Source organism: Ammospiza nelsoni, chromosome 21 (assembly GCF_027579445.1).
Source record: "Ammospiza nelsoni isolate bAmmNel1 chromosome 21, bAmmNel1.pri, whole genome shotgun sequence".
In the NCBI taxonomy this organism is placed as follows: domain Eukaryota; kingdom Metazoa; phylum Chordata; class Aves; order Passeriformes; family Passerellidae; genus Ammospiza; species Ammospiza nelsoni.
Window position 1 is genome coordinate 8,538,477 of NC_080653.1, and position 16,754 is coordinate 8,555,230.

Below are 16,754 nucleotides of genomic sequence, written 5' to 3' on the forward strand. Positions count from 1 at the left end.
GACCAGGGTGCAATTGGGGCAGCTCAGAAGCCTCATGGAAGTGAGATCTGGAGCTTTTCCTGCACGGAGGGACATTTGGGGCAAGGTGAGACAGGCTTGGCTGGGAGCTCTTGCCCACGTTTTATCCTGAGACAAACCCAGGCTGCTCACCCTCTGTGCTTGTTTCCTCGTGTCCAGTTCCTGGAGAGCATTGATTTATCCTAAAGCACATGAAGAGTTTATTAATGAGTTACTCAAGTTGGGGTTTGGTGGGAAGGAGTGGGAACCAGACAGGTTCTCAAGGACTCTGCCTCTCATTGCTCATGCAAACGTGTCAGAAATCAAAAATTTACCCCAATGCATTCATCCTGTAAGGGCTGAATAAAGGCTTTAATCACTGAGAAATGGTGAGAGGCTGTCCCTGTGTCCCCTGGGTGCTGCAGAGCTCTGGTGACAGTGACAGCACCCAGGGAAGGGCTGCAGCTGGGTCAGGGTGGATCAGGAAAATGCTGAGCATCCTCTGCTCTGCCAGGCTCCAGGGAATGGGCACAGCCTGCCAGGGCTCCAGGAGTGTTTGCAAACACTGGGTGGGATTTTTGGGCTGTCTGTGCAGGGCTGAGGGCTGGGCTGGGTGGTTCCTGTGGGTCCCTTCCAGCCCAGCCCATTCTGTGCCTGTGTGAGCACTGTGACACACGATTTGTGCTTTGTGCTATTTAATTCCAAACATTTCCTGAGGGGCAGAAAATGAAACCTGGAGGGGGCCAGGGGCTATCCCCAGGGATGAATCAGCTGGAAAGCAGCTCAGGAAGGATGTGACACTGCAGCTGCTGGCTCCTGACTGAGCTGCTGCCGGAGAGCAGCTGAGGGAGGAGGAAGAGGAGGAGGAGGAGAGCAGGGCTGCTGTCTCAGGTTTCCATGCACTGCACGTGTGGGTGGTGCGAGCTGAGCCTGCTCCAGCCACCGAGCGAGCTGGGAGCATGGGGCAGGTGGCTTGGAAGGCTTTATTTCTGTCTCTCTTCGATTATAAAACCGAGAAATACGTCATTGCCAAGAACAAGAAGGTCGGGGTCCTCTACCGAGTGGTGCAGCTCTCCATCCTGGCTTACCTGGTGGGGTAAGAATCACATTCTGCTTCGTGTTTTGCTGTGATAAAGGTGGATTTTGCTGTGATAAGGATGGGTTTTGCTATGATAAGGACATATTTTGCTGTGATAAAGATAATTAGGGCACTCTGCACACAGGGACAGCCCGATTTCAGTGCAGGTAATCAGACAGGTTTATACAGCTGCATTTATTGTGTCTAATAGGTTATGTCTGATTTTTCACCTGCTAGGGATGGCTAGATTCAGCTCTACCCTTCAGATTAAGGTTGGGTTAAAAATAGACCCAGTGTCTATGGCTTTGTGCTGCATTATTTATGTCTTTATTTCTATATTTTGTGGGAGTGGTGCCAAACCCTGCTGTGTGACTCCTCAGGACAAAGGAGCATTATCGGCCCTGGTGCTGAGCCTTGGGGCACACCTGTGCTCTCTGCACAGCACCAGGACCTGCTCAGGTGCAGATGGGAGGGAAAAGCAGAAAATGGGGGATTTCTGTGCTGGAGTGGCTGCAGCAGCCAGGCTGTGGGGGCTGAGGCAGCAGCAGCAGCAATGTCAGCTGCTTTGCATTCATTTCAGAGCAGGGCATTGGCTCAGGGACAGCCTGGGAAAGGCCCAGTTCTGCAGCACACTGGGCACACTGGTGTGTGACCAGTCCCTGCAGGCTCAGACCTGGAATTATCCACCCTGTGCTGCTGATTCTTGAGTTTCTGGGGCTTTTTAGATGGTGACACCTCACTGTCTGTGCTCCTGGTCCCGTCACCTTTCCCACACCTCGTGTTTCCACTGATTAAATATAGCAGAGTCGTTTTTAGGTGCTGGGGGTATTTATAGAAAGCTGTGCAGTCCCAGGGAGCAGAGCAGCTCCCCAGCACTCTGGCACGGGCTGGCTGGAGGAGGAATCCTGTGCAGAGCATTGCTGAGGGGGATACAGCATGGACAGGGCAGGGCTCTGCTCCTCCTCTGGCATCTGTGGCTCCTGCAGACCCCTGGCAGTGTCACTGGTGGTCCCTGCAGTGACCCCTCCGTGCCTGGGGCTTACAGGAACACGTCCCTGTTCACATCCTGGCTTGGGGTGGGGATCAGCAAACCCTTCTGGGCTATTTCTAGCGTGCAGCTGCCATTGATTCATTGATTGGCTGCAGAAAATGCAGGGATCTGCCTTTGAGCCCTCCTGGGAGGGGGGAAATCAGTGTTCTTGGGAAAAGGGGAGAGGAGGAAACTTCCCAGGGTGGGTGTGAAAAACAGAGTTGACTCTCCTGTGAAAATGTAAAAGTTTAATAACGGACAATAGGAGACAAAGTCAATAAAGCAATTGGTTTAACGGCCAGGTGCCTCTTGGCATTCCACCAAGAGCACCCTGGCCATTTCAGAAGTAGCCTTTATGTACCATTCCTATTGCATCAGCCTGTTGCATGTTAATAAACAATTAGGCATATTGAAACTTCCCCCCAAACCAGTTAACATGTTCCAGGAATTGTTGAGCAGGGCTCATCCTCAGGGCTGCCTTTTCAGAGCATCTCTATTCCTTGGTTGTGGTTCCATCATTCTTATCATCACCTCCAGTTTGGGCTTTGGGCCATATTTTCTGTTGATGGTAAGTGCTGACAGTTGGAATATCAATAGCAGGGGTCTTCTTGTGTTCATTGAATGTTACCCCAGCACAAAAATACTTCTATCAGCTATTTCACCACTCTAACAGAAATATAAACTATATCTTTATAGCAAAGTTACTTTGACGTTATACATTTAGCATCCATTTCAATATTTGTGAAAAGCCAGTATTATAATATGTGTTTATAACAGTGGGGAGTGCTCATGTGCAGGTTTGTCACACGTGGCAGGTGAAGGGCTGGGTGCCACCAGTGCTGCTCAGCCTCTGTGGGCAGGAGAGCCCTGAAAAGGGGAGCTGTGCCACAGATTCAGCCTCTGTCCCTCTCCCAACCTGCCCCAGCACCTTCAGCTTCTTCAAGGGTGATTTATTGTCCTGGCAGGTGATTTTAGCAGTGTTGTGGGGGAGCTGGAAGTGTTTCATTTGATCCAGAGGTTTTCACCCAGGGCAATGGAATTCCTGCTGCTTCCAGAGGAGAGGAGGGAGCAAAGCTTTCCCTGGATGGCTCAGCAAGGCAGCAGCTGTCCCAGGGTGCAGCCAGGCTGTTCCCATCACCCTGGCTCACAAAGGAGCTGGATCCAGCTGGGAACATCCCTGCAGGCTCCTGCCAGCTCAGCTGAGGGGTTCCCTGTCCCAGCCTGGTGTGTGGCTCAGGCTCTGTGTGCTGAAGTGAGAGTTCTGCCCTTGTGAACCTGCAAAAGCCTCTCTTGTTTTTCCTCCTGAGAAAGACACAGCCCTGCTCTTCCTTTCCCTTTCTGAGGCTGCTGAGTGTGGCACAGATGGAGCCTTTGGTTTCTTACCTCATGACCTGTTATTACACATTCCTCCACTGCTGGCAAGCACAGCTTGTGTCCAGGACTTTATCCTTTAGTAGCAGTGTCAGAGGGTTTGGTGCCATTGGCATGTTTTGATTTGACCTCAGTGTGAATTTCTCTGTCTGACTCATTCCCTAACGCTGCTGTGTTCTCACAGGTGGGTGTTTGTGGTCAAGAAAGGCTACCAGGACACAGACACGTCCCTGCAGAGCTCTGTCATCACCAAGCTGAAAGGGGTGGCCTTCACCAACACCTCGGAGCTGGGGGAGAGGATTTGGGATGTTGCAGACTATGTCATCCCTCCCCAGGTTGGCAAAACCCCCTGTGGGTGCTGAAGGGATCTGTCCAGCTCTTCCCTGTGAATTAGCAGGAGCTGGGATACAGGAAGGCGATGCTGGAAGGGGTTTTCTGCTGTGAGTTTTTTATTGGAGATGCTGGGGGTGCTCTGCCTCCCCCCAGGACCGTGGGATGGCTCTCATGGTTGTGTTTGCACCCACAGTGTGAGGGAATTCATCCAAATACCCACACAAAGGGTGGTGGTGTATCTCAGCCTGAAAAGCCGTGGGGAGAAGGGGTTGCTCTCTTCTGAAGAGAGCTTCGTGCTCCTTATTTACAAGTACTTTGAGAGTAAACCAAGTTTTCTGACTCTTTGTTTATTGCAGGGTGAAAGTGTCTTCTTTGTCATGACAAATCTGATTGTGACCCCAAACCAGAGACAAGCCACGTGTGCTGAGGTAGGAAGAACTGAGCCCCTTGACCCCCAGACCCCTGCAAAACCGGGGCTAGGAGCTGACAGAGGACACTTCTGGAGCCACAAAGAAAGGAAGGATGGAAGACAAGTATTTTTTCCTGTAGTGTAAAAGCTAATCTGGGAAAGTACTGTAAATCTGGGAGGCTCAGCTGTCTTAACTTCCAGAGGCATTGATCATGCAGAGACTTCCTGACTTTAGGTGGTGTTGAATTTCTGCCCAGCTGGAGATGAGACCAGGCAGTGATTGCTCAGGGTTAGGAAAGGCCCTGGGAAAACAAATTTGATGTGACTCAGGGTAGTTATGGGGAGAGGAGACTTTTTAAGAGCCCCATCCTGGAAAGTGCTGAACATTCAGGCTCTGGTTTCCTCCCAGACACGGGGTGGCTGCTCAGCTCCTTCCAGAACATTCCCTAAAGGCCAAAGGCATGAGGTGCTTGTGGAATATCCTCTGTGGAGATGTTTGGAGTGGGTTGGAGCCCGGGGAGGAGGTGTGTGGCTGTGCAGGGAGTGCTGTGCATGGAGCAGATGGATTCTTGTCCATGGAGCAGAAGCATTTTCTATGTCACACCAGGAGCACAGCTGGCTTGGTCAGGGCACTGCTGTCCTCTGGTGGCCAGGACAGGGGCACATTGGGCCAGAGAATTTTGTGGCTTAGATCCAAGGTAGGGTTATCCTACAGCAAAGTGGCCTCTTGCCTGGCTTTGGTGAAACTAATGTTGGTTTTTCCAGTCTGTCCCTCTCCAGACTGAGCAGAACCCAAAACTGGGAGGGTGTGGCTGAGTGCTGGTGCTCCTGGTGGTGGGATATCTGTGCATGACCCCCAGTTACCACTTCAGCAGTGTGGTTTTAGTGCCCACACAGAACCCACCCCCCTTTCTGTGTCTCTGGTGTCCTGTCACACTGTCACCTGTGTCCTTTCCCCTCTGCAGAGTGCCAGCATTCCCGATGCCCTGTGTGACAGGGACACGGACTGCCTGGAAGGGGAAGCAGTGGTGGCTGGCAATGGTAAGGGACATGTCCCTGTCTGAGCTGTGTCTGGTGTCCTTCAGAGCCCTCAGCCTGGGTACAGCCCCCAGATCTCTGACTGCAGAGAGCATCAAGGCCTTTCCTTTCGTTCCCCTTTTCCCCCTTTCCCCCTTTCCCTTTTCCCCCTTCCCTTTTTCCTTTCCCCTTTTTTATTGAGATCCCTGCCTTGCTCACAGCTCTGTGCTGGCTGGGCCAGGGAACCCCAGGCTGCTGAGAGGCACAACAAGAGGGTGTTTGTTCCAGCTGAGAGGCCCTTTCACAGCAGGGAGGAGAGGGAAAATCCTGAATTCTCAGATGCCCTGTGGGCAAGGAGAGGAGGTGCCTGCTGTGTGACCTTTTCTGTGCTGTCTGCTCACAGGGGTTAAGACTGGCCGTTGTTTGAAAGACAGGGGCAGCATCAGAGGGACTTGTGAGATACTGGCCTGGTGCCCAGTGGAGAAAAGATCCAAGCCCAAGTACGTGTCTGCTTTCCAAGCTTGAGTTGCTCAGCTTGTGTGTCACCCAGGGCAGTTCCTGTGTCCCCTCTGCTTGGGTGCTTGCTGGAATGTTGGCTGCTCAGTGCAGGAGGGGGCTCTGCAAGGCTCCCCTTGGCAGGACTGGGCCTCTGCTCCCCCTGCGTCTGCTCCCAGCTCTGGGGGTGTCCCCTGGACCTGCATGTCCTCACCAACCCCTTGCTGGCACTGTGGGGGAAGTGGCACAGCTGGCCTGGTGCCATCCAGCCTGCTGGATAAAGCTGCTTCTAAATGGCAATTCAAGATTTCACATGTGGGCAGGGGACAAAGACAGAGAACAAACCTTTCTCTTGCAGGAAGCCACTTCTGGGCAGTGCAGAAAACTTCACTGTTTACATCAAGAACTCCATTCGCTTCCCCAAGTTTAAGTTCTCCAAGTAAGTGCCACAGCTTCCTGAGCTGCTCCTGCTTAACAGACATTCCCCCTCCTCCAGAAAAGTGCCTGGACAAGGCTGGCAAAAAATGCAAATTTAAAAAATATTGGTTTGCTGATGCAATGTGAACAAACTAAAGCAGTGTAGAAATATGCATGTCCTGGCTCAGATAGGCATTTCTAGAATCTTATTGTTTTTCTTGAGAAAAATAGATCACCCTGGAGCAGTCTGGCAATCTGTTCTGTGTGAACAGATTGTTCTGTGTGGGCTCTCTTTCTTGAGCCCAGATTCAGCTGGCCAGGAGATCATTTTTGTGGGACAGGCTGCTTTCCCCAGGCCAGCAGCAGAGACACCCTCAGGGTGCACGGAGGGTGTTGGAGAAGCCTCTTGTCTCTGCAGTCCTGCTGCAGGCTCTGAAGGCAAGGAAAGGGGGAGCCAAGGTGGATTTCCCTGTTTCCCACGTGCAGGATGAACGTGCTGGCCACTGACAACGAGTCCTACCTGAAGAGCTGCCGGTACAGCCAGGAGCATCCCTACTGCCCCATCTTCGTGCTGGGCAACATCGTCCGCTGGGCTGGGGGCGACTTCCAGGAAATGGCCTTGCAGGTAGGAGTGCCTGGGGCTCCTGGGTGTTCCCAGCTGGATCACTGGGAGGCTCTGAGAGTCACTGCCCTGCGAGCTGCCTCCTGCACTGCACTGCACAGGTGCCTAAAGTCAAGCTGGTCCCATTTCTCCTGTCCCCAGGGAACGGGGGTTCTCTAAAACAGCTGGTTGTGTGTGATGGTGTTCACAGGGGTTTTCAGATGAGGGAAGAGACGAGGATGTTGACTCTATATTTCAGAAGGCTTGATTTACTATTTTATTATATATGTATTACATTAAAACTATACTAAAAGAATAGAAGAAAAAGTTCTCATCAGAAGGCTAGCTAAGAATAGAAAAGAATGAATAACAAAAGCTTGTGGCTTGGACAGAGAGCCATCTGTGCCATGACTGGCCATTAATTACAAACAAGCACATGAGACCAATCACAGATCCACCTGTTGCATTCCACAGCAGTAGAAAACCATTATTTACATTTTTTTCCCTGAGGCCTCACAGCTTATCAGGAAGAAAAACTCCCAAGAAAAGGATTTTCATAAAAAGATATCTGCGACAGTTGTGTCACTTACCTTCTATTCAGGGCTGCCCACACTGCTGCTCTGCCAGCAGGGATTATTATTAATTTCAACATTATTACTACAGCGTTGGATTAAACCCAGAACTCTGGAAATCCACCCCTGCATAAAAGATCATCATCTCCACTGAAGTGTGGAGTGGAATGGAATGAAATCAATGTCCTGAGAGGAGAAACCTCAGGGAGAAGTGGGGTTGTAGAGTAATACTGGGATTAATGTCACACACCTGAACTCAGCCTAGGCACGAGTGTGCCCCCTTGTTTGACCAGAAGTGCAGCTGCTTCTTGCACCTGGGGAAAATCTGCCCAAGGGTCTGACAGACTTGAAGACACTTTAACTGAGCTAAGCTTAAACAACTCCCCCTGTCTCTCTCTTTTAAGGGTGGTGTGATAGGAATTCAGATTGAATGGAACTGTGATCTTGATAAAGCCCCTTCTGAATGTAATCCTCACTATTCTTTTAGCCGGCTGGATAACAAGTCTGCAGAAACCTCCATCTCTTCTGGGTACAACTTCAGGTGGGTACAGAGGAGGGCACAATGCAGTGCCACAGCTGGGCTGGGCTGTTTGAGCTTGCAGGTGCTGGAGGTTGGCAGTGGAGTGGCACCAGCCTGTGCCAGGCCCTGCTGCAGCCGAGCACAGAGTGCTGCAGAGGAGGGAGGGAGGTAGAGAGTGCTCCTGGCAGGCTGACGCTGGCTTTGATAAGGGAACAGATCTCTTTGAAGGGATGAAAGGCTTCAGATGGGCAGGTGGAATTAAATCCAGCATTGCTGTTTTCCAGGTTTGCCAAGTATTACCGGGATGCTGAGGGGGTCGACTACCGGACGCTCATTAAAGCCTACGGAATCCGCTTCGATGTGATGGTGAATGGCAAGGTGAGGGCCAGGCCAGGGTGGGCCAGAGCCTGCAGAGAAAGGAAAGAAGTGGGTGGAGGCAGCTCTGAGGTGGAGATAGCCTCTCTGGCTTGTTGTAGGAAAGGGCTTTTCCCATCCATCCATGTGGATCCAATGCCTATATAAGAGAGATCACCTGCAGTGCAGCTGGGCCTGCACCTCCTCTACTTAAAACCAGGCTCGTGTAAAGCCCAACAGAAATAAATGTGCCCCAGAGACTTGTCTTCCATGTGCAAGCACTGCAGAGAGAAAAGAAGCCTAATCCAGGGATGATGCAAGCTCAGAAATGCAGCCAGGGACAGTCAGACCCAAGACACACAGACCTTCAGCCTCCAAGATTGCTCACTGCAAATCCCCCCTGGCTGTGCCTGGGAACAAAACACACCCAGGGGCAGCAGCAGCTTCCCCAGGGCAGTGCCACACCCTTGGGTTTGTTTTGTGGGTTGTAATCTCAGCGGTGACTTCATGACCTTTGTTCTTCCAGGCAGGGAAATTTAACATCATTCCCACCATTATCAATATCAGCTCGGGGCTGGCACTCATGGGAGCTGTAAGTGAATGTTTTGTGTTAAAGTAACCCCAGGGGACCCAGATTTCAAATGGGATGAGAATGGGATGGGGGGGTTTAAACCTTCTCCAGCAGAATCTTAACTACTCGGATTACTCAGCCAGGTGTGTGTCTGTGTCCTATCTTAAAACCATTTGTTAATAAACCTGATAGTCTAAACATCCACACAGGCTATATATTGTATATACATGTCCTGGAGAATGAAGGAAAACACTGCTTCTACAGTGTTCATAAATTATTATTTCATTAATGTTTATTTCTAATGACACCAAGAACACTTCCTCTTGTGTTTCAAAGATTAGACAAAAGTTTTATCCCTTTGCAGGGAGCTTTCTTTTGTGACCTGGTGTTGATATACCTGATCAAGAAGAGTAACTTTTATCGAGGCAAAAAGTATGAGGAAGTCAAGTAAGTGAGCCTGGCTTTGTGTTAAAAATCATGGCTTTTTGTTAAGAGAGATAGAAAAGAGGAGATACAGGAGCACAGTTCCAGGGAACTATATTCTTCCAAATGATTTTGGCCAAGTTATTGGCTTCCTCTGTAATTCCTTGCTGCAGTGAGCTGGGGAGCACAGGCAGCTGCTGTGTCATGGTTGGACTGGCAATGGCCTCGTGCTGTTGGTCCCTCATGACCGAGGGTGGAATTGGGGCAGCTCCAAGAGCCTTCTGAAACTGCAATGTGGAGGGGCCTTTGGGTAAGGTGAGCCAGGCCTGGCTGGGAACATTTTTGCCTCCTGAAACAATCCCAAGCTGCTCATCCTGTCCCTGTGCCTGTTTCCCCAGGTCCAACTCCAGGAAGTCCCTGTCGAGCCCTACGCTGAACGGGAATCAGAGCCCGGAGCAGCTCGATGGGCTCTAGGCACAGCAGAGGCTCTGCCAGCTCCAGGAAACCCACACAGGTGTGGCACCACACCAGCACTGGGAGGTGGACATAGCCCAGATCAGGCCTGCTATGATCAGGATTCTCAGAGGAAAAAGCCTTCTCTAAAGACTGCCTTTCTTCCCTGAGATTTCTCTGGGATCCTGAGCTTGCAACACGTGTCGTCACTATGGATTTATAAAAGGATTTTTATAAAAGGACAAAGAAGGCACCAAATGAATGTTTTTATATCCACTGGTAGATATATATGTACTTATGCCAATAGCCAGCATTGTCCTGTGGCTGTGCTTTGCTTCCATGTGGAGAAAAGCTGTGATGGGAGCACTTTGGGAAGGGCTGAAGCTGAAACCCAACTGTGGCAGCCACTGCCTCCAGCTCCTGCCTGGGTGATGATGTGACATCAGGCGTGAAGCAGCAGGACTGCTCTGCTCAGGAAATGCAGGGAAATGTGGCACTGGAGCTGGGGCTGTGGTCCTGCAGGGCCTGAGGCAGGGGGCACAGTCACTGAGCAGCAACGTGGAGCCCCTGCACAGCTCCCGCCTCCTGTGCCTGCTGTCATTTGCTGGGACTGTCCTCGCTGCACCACTGCCTGATTTCTCATGCTGGGCAGGTCTGGAAGGGCACTCAGTGCCTCTGTTTCTCACAGCACCCCGGGCTGTGCTGCACACTGAGAGGGGCAGCTCTGCCAGGGCCACAGGCTGGGCCAGCCTCCTCCAAATCCACCAACAGCAGGGAAAGTTAGGACATATCTGCCTGCTACTGCAACAGCAGTGACCTCCAGGAAACACAAGTGCTTGTCTCTCAGCAGAATCACTCTCCCTGCAGCCCATTTTGTCCATTTATCTCATGTGAGGATGTAACCAATCTCAGAAAAGGGCTTAAGGAATTTCATTGTGTTCTGTACATGCTGCCCCATCACCACAGACTGGGAGCTGTCCTGATGAAGATTAAATGTTTCTGTGCATGCTTTGAATACCAAAAGTTAAAGATGCTCCTGCTGCAGCATCTGAGGGTGGCATCAGGGAGCTGCTGCCATTGAGTGTCTGCACAAATGGCACCAGCAGCTGCACCCACCTCTGCTTCAGCTTCTTTAAGGTTGTTACTCTGAGGTACAGGTTCATCCTAAATTAAAATTCACCTCTGTTAGTGGCAAACTCTGAACCCAGTAACTGACAGCAAACCCCACCCAGTCTAGTTCCTCCCCTCTGCTTCTGTGTAGTGAGCCAAAAATGGGGCTAGAAAATAGAATTAAACACTGGAGTTCATTTAGGATAAGCTGTGTACCTTTGGTGCTCTGATCTTACCCAAAACCTTTTCTCCATGTCAGGAGTCTCTCCTCAAGGCAAACAAGAGTCACCACGTGGGGAACTGCACAAGTGTTCCCACCAGGCTTTTGACTGCCAGGGTTTAATTGGAATTGAGCAATTTCTAGATGGTGAAACACAGAGTGAACCCCCTGCGTGCCGTCAGGGCCTGGCACAATTCCTGGCAAGCAAGCAGCTCCTCCTGACGTGCAAAGCTGACTGTGCTCTGCTGAAACCATTGTTTTAACTTGCTGAAACATCCTCCTGTGAGAGGACCAAAGCTATTTCCTGAATCTAAGTCTCCAGGCCTCCCAGATCCCCTAGAATGTTTCCTTTCTTTAGGCTGTGTAACACAACTCCTACAACCCCTGCTGTTAATAAAACATAACCAGATTCCTTCTCAGGAGCTCGTCTCTTGACTTTGACTCTTTTTTTTCTCCTTGTGTTTCATGTTCAGCAATAAAATGTGTCACTTTAGGCCAGTGCTCCCTGGGAGTGCTCTGTAAGTGTTTTTTCAGGTCAAACCACCTGGTGTAGTGATAGTGATGTGAGCAAATCAATGAATCACTTATTTTGGCAGGAACAGGGCTAGAGGAAAGGCATTACCTGGATGGTGGGTGATGGATTTATCCCCTTTTGTGGCTTTTCTGGAGATCAGTGACAAGCACCTGTGCCAGTGCCATTTACTGATAGCAATAAGGGAAGAGAACATTTGCATGTATGTTTCTGTACCAAACCTTTACATCAACTTAATTATTTTCTTGTGTCAGTGGAATTATTTTTAAATAATTTCATTTTTCAGGGTGCTGTGTTACTACTCCAATATTTGTGTGTAGCAATTCCAGAGGGGATTGTAATTGGTGCGTGTATCCAAACCACCAAGGATACAAGGCACTATATCAATCAAACCCCACAGCTGTGCCTGTTTTTAGGGACAGAAATTATCCTTAAAAAAAAAATAACCAAAAAAACAGGAGCCATCCAAACGGTGCTTCACATTCAGTTTAATTAGAACAGTGCTACTGATTAATTCGTACTTGGACATAATTTACCAACAGCATTAACGACACGAGCCACGGACAACAGTTTGGAAAGTGAGCTGGCCTATGGTGTAGTGACTTTTGGCAAGAGTCCTGCAGCTCCGGCAGCGGCGAACATTCCGTGCATCAGTACACGTGAACCATTCCGTACAGGAAAGTCCAGAACAGGACGTAGGTGAAGAGCCCTCCCACGAGCCCCCCCGTGAACAGCGGCCTCCGCGACTTGAAGTACTTGTTCCACCGCCGGCCGGCCTTCAGCACCAGCAGCACGGACAGGAGGACGGAGGCCAGGAAGTAGAAGATGAAGCCGTGCAGGCCGGTGAGGCCGAGGATCCCGGCCGTGGCTCCCGACAGCGCGGACACCGAGGTGCGGCAATAGTCCAGGATGGCCGCGTTGCCCCGCACCGCCGCCTCGCTGATGAACTGCGGCCCCTCGCGCTTGGCCACCACGGCGGCCATGGCTCCGCGCCGGGCTCGGGCAGCTCCTCGCTCGCACCGACACTGAGGTGAAGCAAACACGCTCTGTACGAGCCCGCCCGGCCTCCCTCAGGCCGCCGGGAGAGCCCCGCGGGCCCTACCGCCCGTCCTCCCCTTCCTCCATACCTCTCATCCACGGCGGCGCGCAGCCCCGCCGCTCCGTCAGGCCTCGCAGCGCGCCGAGGGTCCCCGCACAGCGCCCGTTACCGCGGGCCGCCCGCCGGGCCCGGCCCGCCCAGACCGCGCCACCGCCACCGCCCGGCCGCCATCTTGGCCAGGGGAACGACGGGATGCGGCCGAGCGGGCGGTGCGCCGTGGGCGGGGCGGCTCCGGATTGGCTGGCGGGGAGACAGGGGCGGGGCCGGATTGGCTGGCGGAGAGCGAGGGGCGGGGCCGGGTGAGGCGCTTTTGTTCGGACGGCGGCGGCGACGGGGCGGACATGGCGTTCGTACCGGGACAGCCGGTCACCGCCGTGGTGGTGAGCGGGCACGGGAGGGGCGGGCACCGCTATTCGGGGGATGCCGTGCCGGGGCCTGCTGGCGGGGATGGGGAGGGGAATGCCGGTGGTGCCCGGGGGCCGCTGGCGGGGATGGAGCGGGGGATGCCGGTGGTGCCCGGGCGATGTCAGTGGGCGGAGGTGCCGCCCCGGGGCAGCTCCGGTTCGCGGGTGTGTGGAAGGAGCGGGCGAAGGGCGCAGGTCAGGACGGGGACACGGGTGCCGGTACCGGTGCCGACCGGCAGCGCCCTGCGGGCTGTGGGAGGGCGGAGGTGCCCGGGCAGCCCCGGTCCGCCGGCGAAGGGCGCGGCCGCTCGGTCCGCAGCGCCGCCGGGCCCGGTGGCCGCTCCCCGCTGTCAGATTGTCCGTCCGCGATACCGGGTGGGAGAACGGAGGGGAAACTCCGCCGGGCGGGGGGACCGAGGCTGCTCGAGAGAAGAGGGAGGGAACCCGCCGTTCTCCCGGTACCGGTACCGTGCGGATCCCTTCTGAGGGCAGGATAAGCACCTGCGTGTCTGGGTGCGGTTTGGGAAGCAGAGCTTCACAGTGAGATAATGGCTTTAATCAGCGCGCAGTGCGAGGGAGGGATTCTGCGCTTTCCCCTGGCTGTGTCTGGGCTGTGCCTGCGTGGGTGCTCCCGCTGAGGACACGGATGTTTGGAATCCGGGGAGTTTGGAATTCAGCAGGGCAGTTCAAGGTCTGTGTGACAGGAGGATCACTAAATGGTTTGGGTTAGAAGGCACCCGTGAAGGTCATCTCATCCACCCCGCTGGAATGAGCAGGAACATCTTCCATTTGATAGGGTGGAAGCACCTTTTGAGAGGTTTTTGTGTCAGTTAAGACCGTGGCTTTTCACCCTGGCTCAGCAATTGCAGCAGCTGGCATTTCTACAGTGCTGACACAGTGCACAAAGCTGCTCAGATGCCTTTGTGCATCGGGCAGTGAGGAACCTGCCCCGGGTTACAAAAGTTATCCTGAAAAAGAACCATCCTAATAATAGGTTGTCATTTCTGCTGATAGGACTAGCAGGAACATAAGGCATGTGGGTAATGAGCAAGATGAGGCTGGGCATGAGTGACTGCTGCTTATCAAGGCATGAGTCATGTTTACAGAGACCTGCTCTGATTTTAGTGTTGTTCCTTTCTATTTCTGGACAGGCAGGAGAGCTCTGAGTAATTGAGGGGCTGGGCTGTGTCGTGGGATATCTGTGAAAAACAATCTGACTGGATCTGAAGTACCAGTGTCTGAAATGTACTTGAAATTTCTTCCACTCGTCACAATGCTCAGCTATTTGATCTCTTTCTCTTTCCAGCAAAGAATTGAAATACATAAGCTTCGTGACGGTGACAATTTGATTCTGGGATTCAGCATTGGGGGTGGCATTGATCAGGACCCTACTCAGAATCCTTTCTCTGAAGACAAGACTGACAAGGTCAGGCAATCTTTTTCTGTAGCAATTCCCTCTCCCAAAGGCTGAGGTGCCCAAATCATCATCTGCCCTCTATCATAGCTACCCTCTGCCCCATTATCACTTGCAGGCTGAGGTTATTTAAGTGACTTCTCCACCTTTTCTATTTTCCAGCATTGCATAAGCCTGTTTTTGACTAAAATCTCATAATACACTATGGAGTTTTTTTGTGTTGTCAGTCAAATGGCTCTTGAGTACTGAATCCTCCCACATTTAGTAAATGAACTCTCCATTTTTTCCCAGGGTATTTATGTAACAAGAGTGACAGTAGGAGGCCCAGCAGAAGTTGCAGGACTCCAGGTTGGAGATAAGATCATGCAGGTAAGCACCAAAATAAGACAGTACTGCTGCAGTACCAGCTGCACAGTGCAGAGAAACATCTGCTGGGGAAAATCATCTTCTGGGTACTTCCCAAGATAGTTTGTGGGGTTTATAAATAAACTGAGCTGTGGCATAACCATAACCACTATGTGGTCCTGACAGAACAGTCACAGGACACCTGTGAGCCCCTGCACCTGCCTTATTTTATGGTTTTTTCCCAGGTAAATGGCTGGGATATGACAATGGTGACCCATGACCAGGCCAGGAAGAGGCTGACCAAAAGGAATGAGGAGGTGGTCAGGCTGCTGGTGACCAGACAGTCCCTGCAGAAGGCTGTGCAGCAATCCATGATGTCCTAATCCATCATCCAGCTGGGGAGGGGGTGGGAGGGAGATCTATAGACTGGTATCAAAGAAAGAAGCAACTATTAGACTGGAACAGGTTGTGTGGAAGGAGTGCATGTTCCTACCTGTGGTAAACGCTACTTTTTTTTTATTTTAACTTCTTCTGGTGTAACTGGCAGTAGTAAAACAATACTCCCCTCAGCAGAGTGCTTCTCTAAAGTCTGCCCTGCAGGTACATGGCAAGACTTCTGTGGTCATGGCTTCCAGGACAGGACAGACCCAAGTTATCTAAGAGCAACTGGAAAAGCCTTAACTTGGACAGGATTCTTCTGTAGCACAAAAGCCTCCTCTTTTAGGAGGAAATGTGGTTTCTGCTATGGGAGACCCGAGGGTTTGCTGTGCCTAAGCTTTTAGAAGGGAGCTGTCCTGTCCCTCACAGTGCTACCAAATTGAAATGCCAGAGTTGAGAGCTGCACAGTGCTGTGGGGAAGAGCACTGTACTAATCAATCACTGTGTGCAAGATAGAGTGGCTGAAGGGTTTGGGGCATTACAGTTTCCTGCAAAGATTCCCTGGATAAAGCATCCTCTTCAGGCAAGGAACAACTGAGGAACACACAAGTGTTAGCTCAATGCCTGTGAAATACACTACAACTTCATGGTCACTACAGTTCAGCCTCACTGCCAGGGTAAAACCTGAATTCTCCTTGTTCCCAATTTGTACCATCAGATGAACTGAGTTTAATTGAAGGGAATATGGAGCAGGAAACAAAACAATGTTCCTGAACTTACCAAAATGCTGCTTGTAACTGTAGAGTTTTCAGTCCTTCATTCCACTTCTATCAGACTTGAAATGGGAGGGATTTTGGTTTGTCTTTTAGAAGACTTTGCTTAAATCAGTGATTTGCTTAAATCAGTGATGGAAGAGATGAATATGCCAGTAATTTTGCAGAAGTGCCTCTTGACCAAATTTAAACTTTTAGTGGGACACTAAGTGGTTTAAATCAACATGCCACAGGGCTGAAGATCCTTGCTGCAACACTAAGTCCATGATCTAGCATCCTGTGGTTTGTTAGCCAGTTAGCTTTACAGTTACCCAAAACCTGGAGTTTTTAATCCTCTTCAGTTGATCTAGACATATCTATAGTTTCCTTAAGCAGTCTTGGGGTAAGCTGTTGTAAATAGAGCACAAGGAGGTGGCAGACTAATTTATTCAGTACCTGACTGCTGTGCCATGGACCTTGTGATTGATGCATCTCAGACTGTTCTGTGCACACCAGCAGATGCCTATTTACCAATTTTGTATCTCTGGAATTACTACAACCCTGCTTTGGAATTTTGTTACTTAAGAATTCAGTAGTAAATTATAAGTCTTTCAAGTTGGAGTTATTTTTGTTACTATAAAGATACACTGCTATTTGTACTGCTTTTTTTCACTTGATTTTACACAATAAAACAAAGTTGGTTTTCCTGAGCTGTTTGTCCTTACATTTAAGAGTGCCACATCACTTGGGGGCTTCTAGCTGTGACCATTTTTGGCTCAAGGGTAGATTTTGGAATTACTGAGGTCAGTAGGGTCTGGTTTCACTGGTGGGAAGCTGTCAAACCTCACCTGGGATCTAG

At 51.2% G+C, this 16,754-nt stretch overlaps 3 protein-coding genes across 8 annotated transcripts; 2 read left to right on the top strand and 1 right to left on the bottom strand.

Moving 5' to 3' along the window:
• The first annotated feature begins 684 nt into the window (after positions 1-684).
• Positions 685-11,417, top strand: P2RX5 (purinergic receptor P2X 5). 6 transcript variants are annotated; one of them, XM_059486833.1, is made up of 12 exons: positions 687-1,093; positions 3,661-3,811; positions 4,166-4,354; positions 5,184-5,259; positions 5,639-5,735; positions 6,089-6,169; positions 6,634-6,772; positions 7,725-7,861; positions 8,125-8,218; positions 8,721-8,786; positions 9,130-9,212; positions 9,587-11,417. In XM_059486833.1, the coding sequence occupies exons 1-12, from the start codon at positions 957-959 to the stop codon at positions 9,660-9,662; spliced, it is 1,326 nt and encodes a 441-aa protein (XP_059342816.1). In that variant the 5' UTR covers positions 687-956; the 3' UTR covers positions 9,663-11,417. The 6 variants fall into 6 exon arrangements, with proteins under 6 accessions (XP_059342819.1, XP_059342822.1, XP_059342817.1 ...); XM_059486835.1 differs by having other exon boundaries at positions 4,166-4,342; XM_059486837.1 differs by having other exon boundaries at positions 691-1,093; positions 4,166-4,237.
• A 554-nt stretch (positions 11,418-11,971) lies between these two features.
• Positions 11,972-12,813, bottom strand: EMC6 (ER membrane protein complex subunit 6). Its single transcript, XM_059486981.1, has 2 exons — positions 12,631-12,813; positions 11,972-12,528 (listed from the first exon to the last, which is right to left on the bottom strand). Exon 2 carries the CDS (start codon positions 12,484-12,486, stop codon positions 12,154-12,156), a length of 333 nt encoding a protein of 110 aa, XP_059342964.1. The 5' UTR covers positions 12,487-12,528; positions 12,631-12,813; the 3' UTR covers positions 11,972-12,153.
• A 76-nt stretch (positions 12,814-12,889) lies between these two features.
• Positions 12,890-16,605, top strand: TAX1BP3 (Tax1 binding protein 3). The gene is made up of 4 exons (XM_059486714.1): positions 12,890-12,982; positions 14,313-14,432; positions 14,712-14,789; positions 15,011-16,605. Exons 1-4 carry the CDS (start codon positions 12,944-12,946, stop codon positions 15,146-15,148), a joined length of 375 nt encoding a protein of 124 aa, XP_059342697.1. The 5' UTR covers positions 12,890-12,943; the 3' UTR covers positions 15,149-16,605.
• The last annotated feature ends 149 nt before the right edge of the window (positions 16,606-16,754 follow it).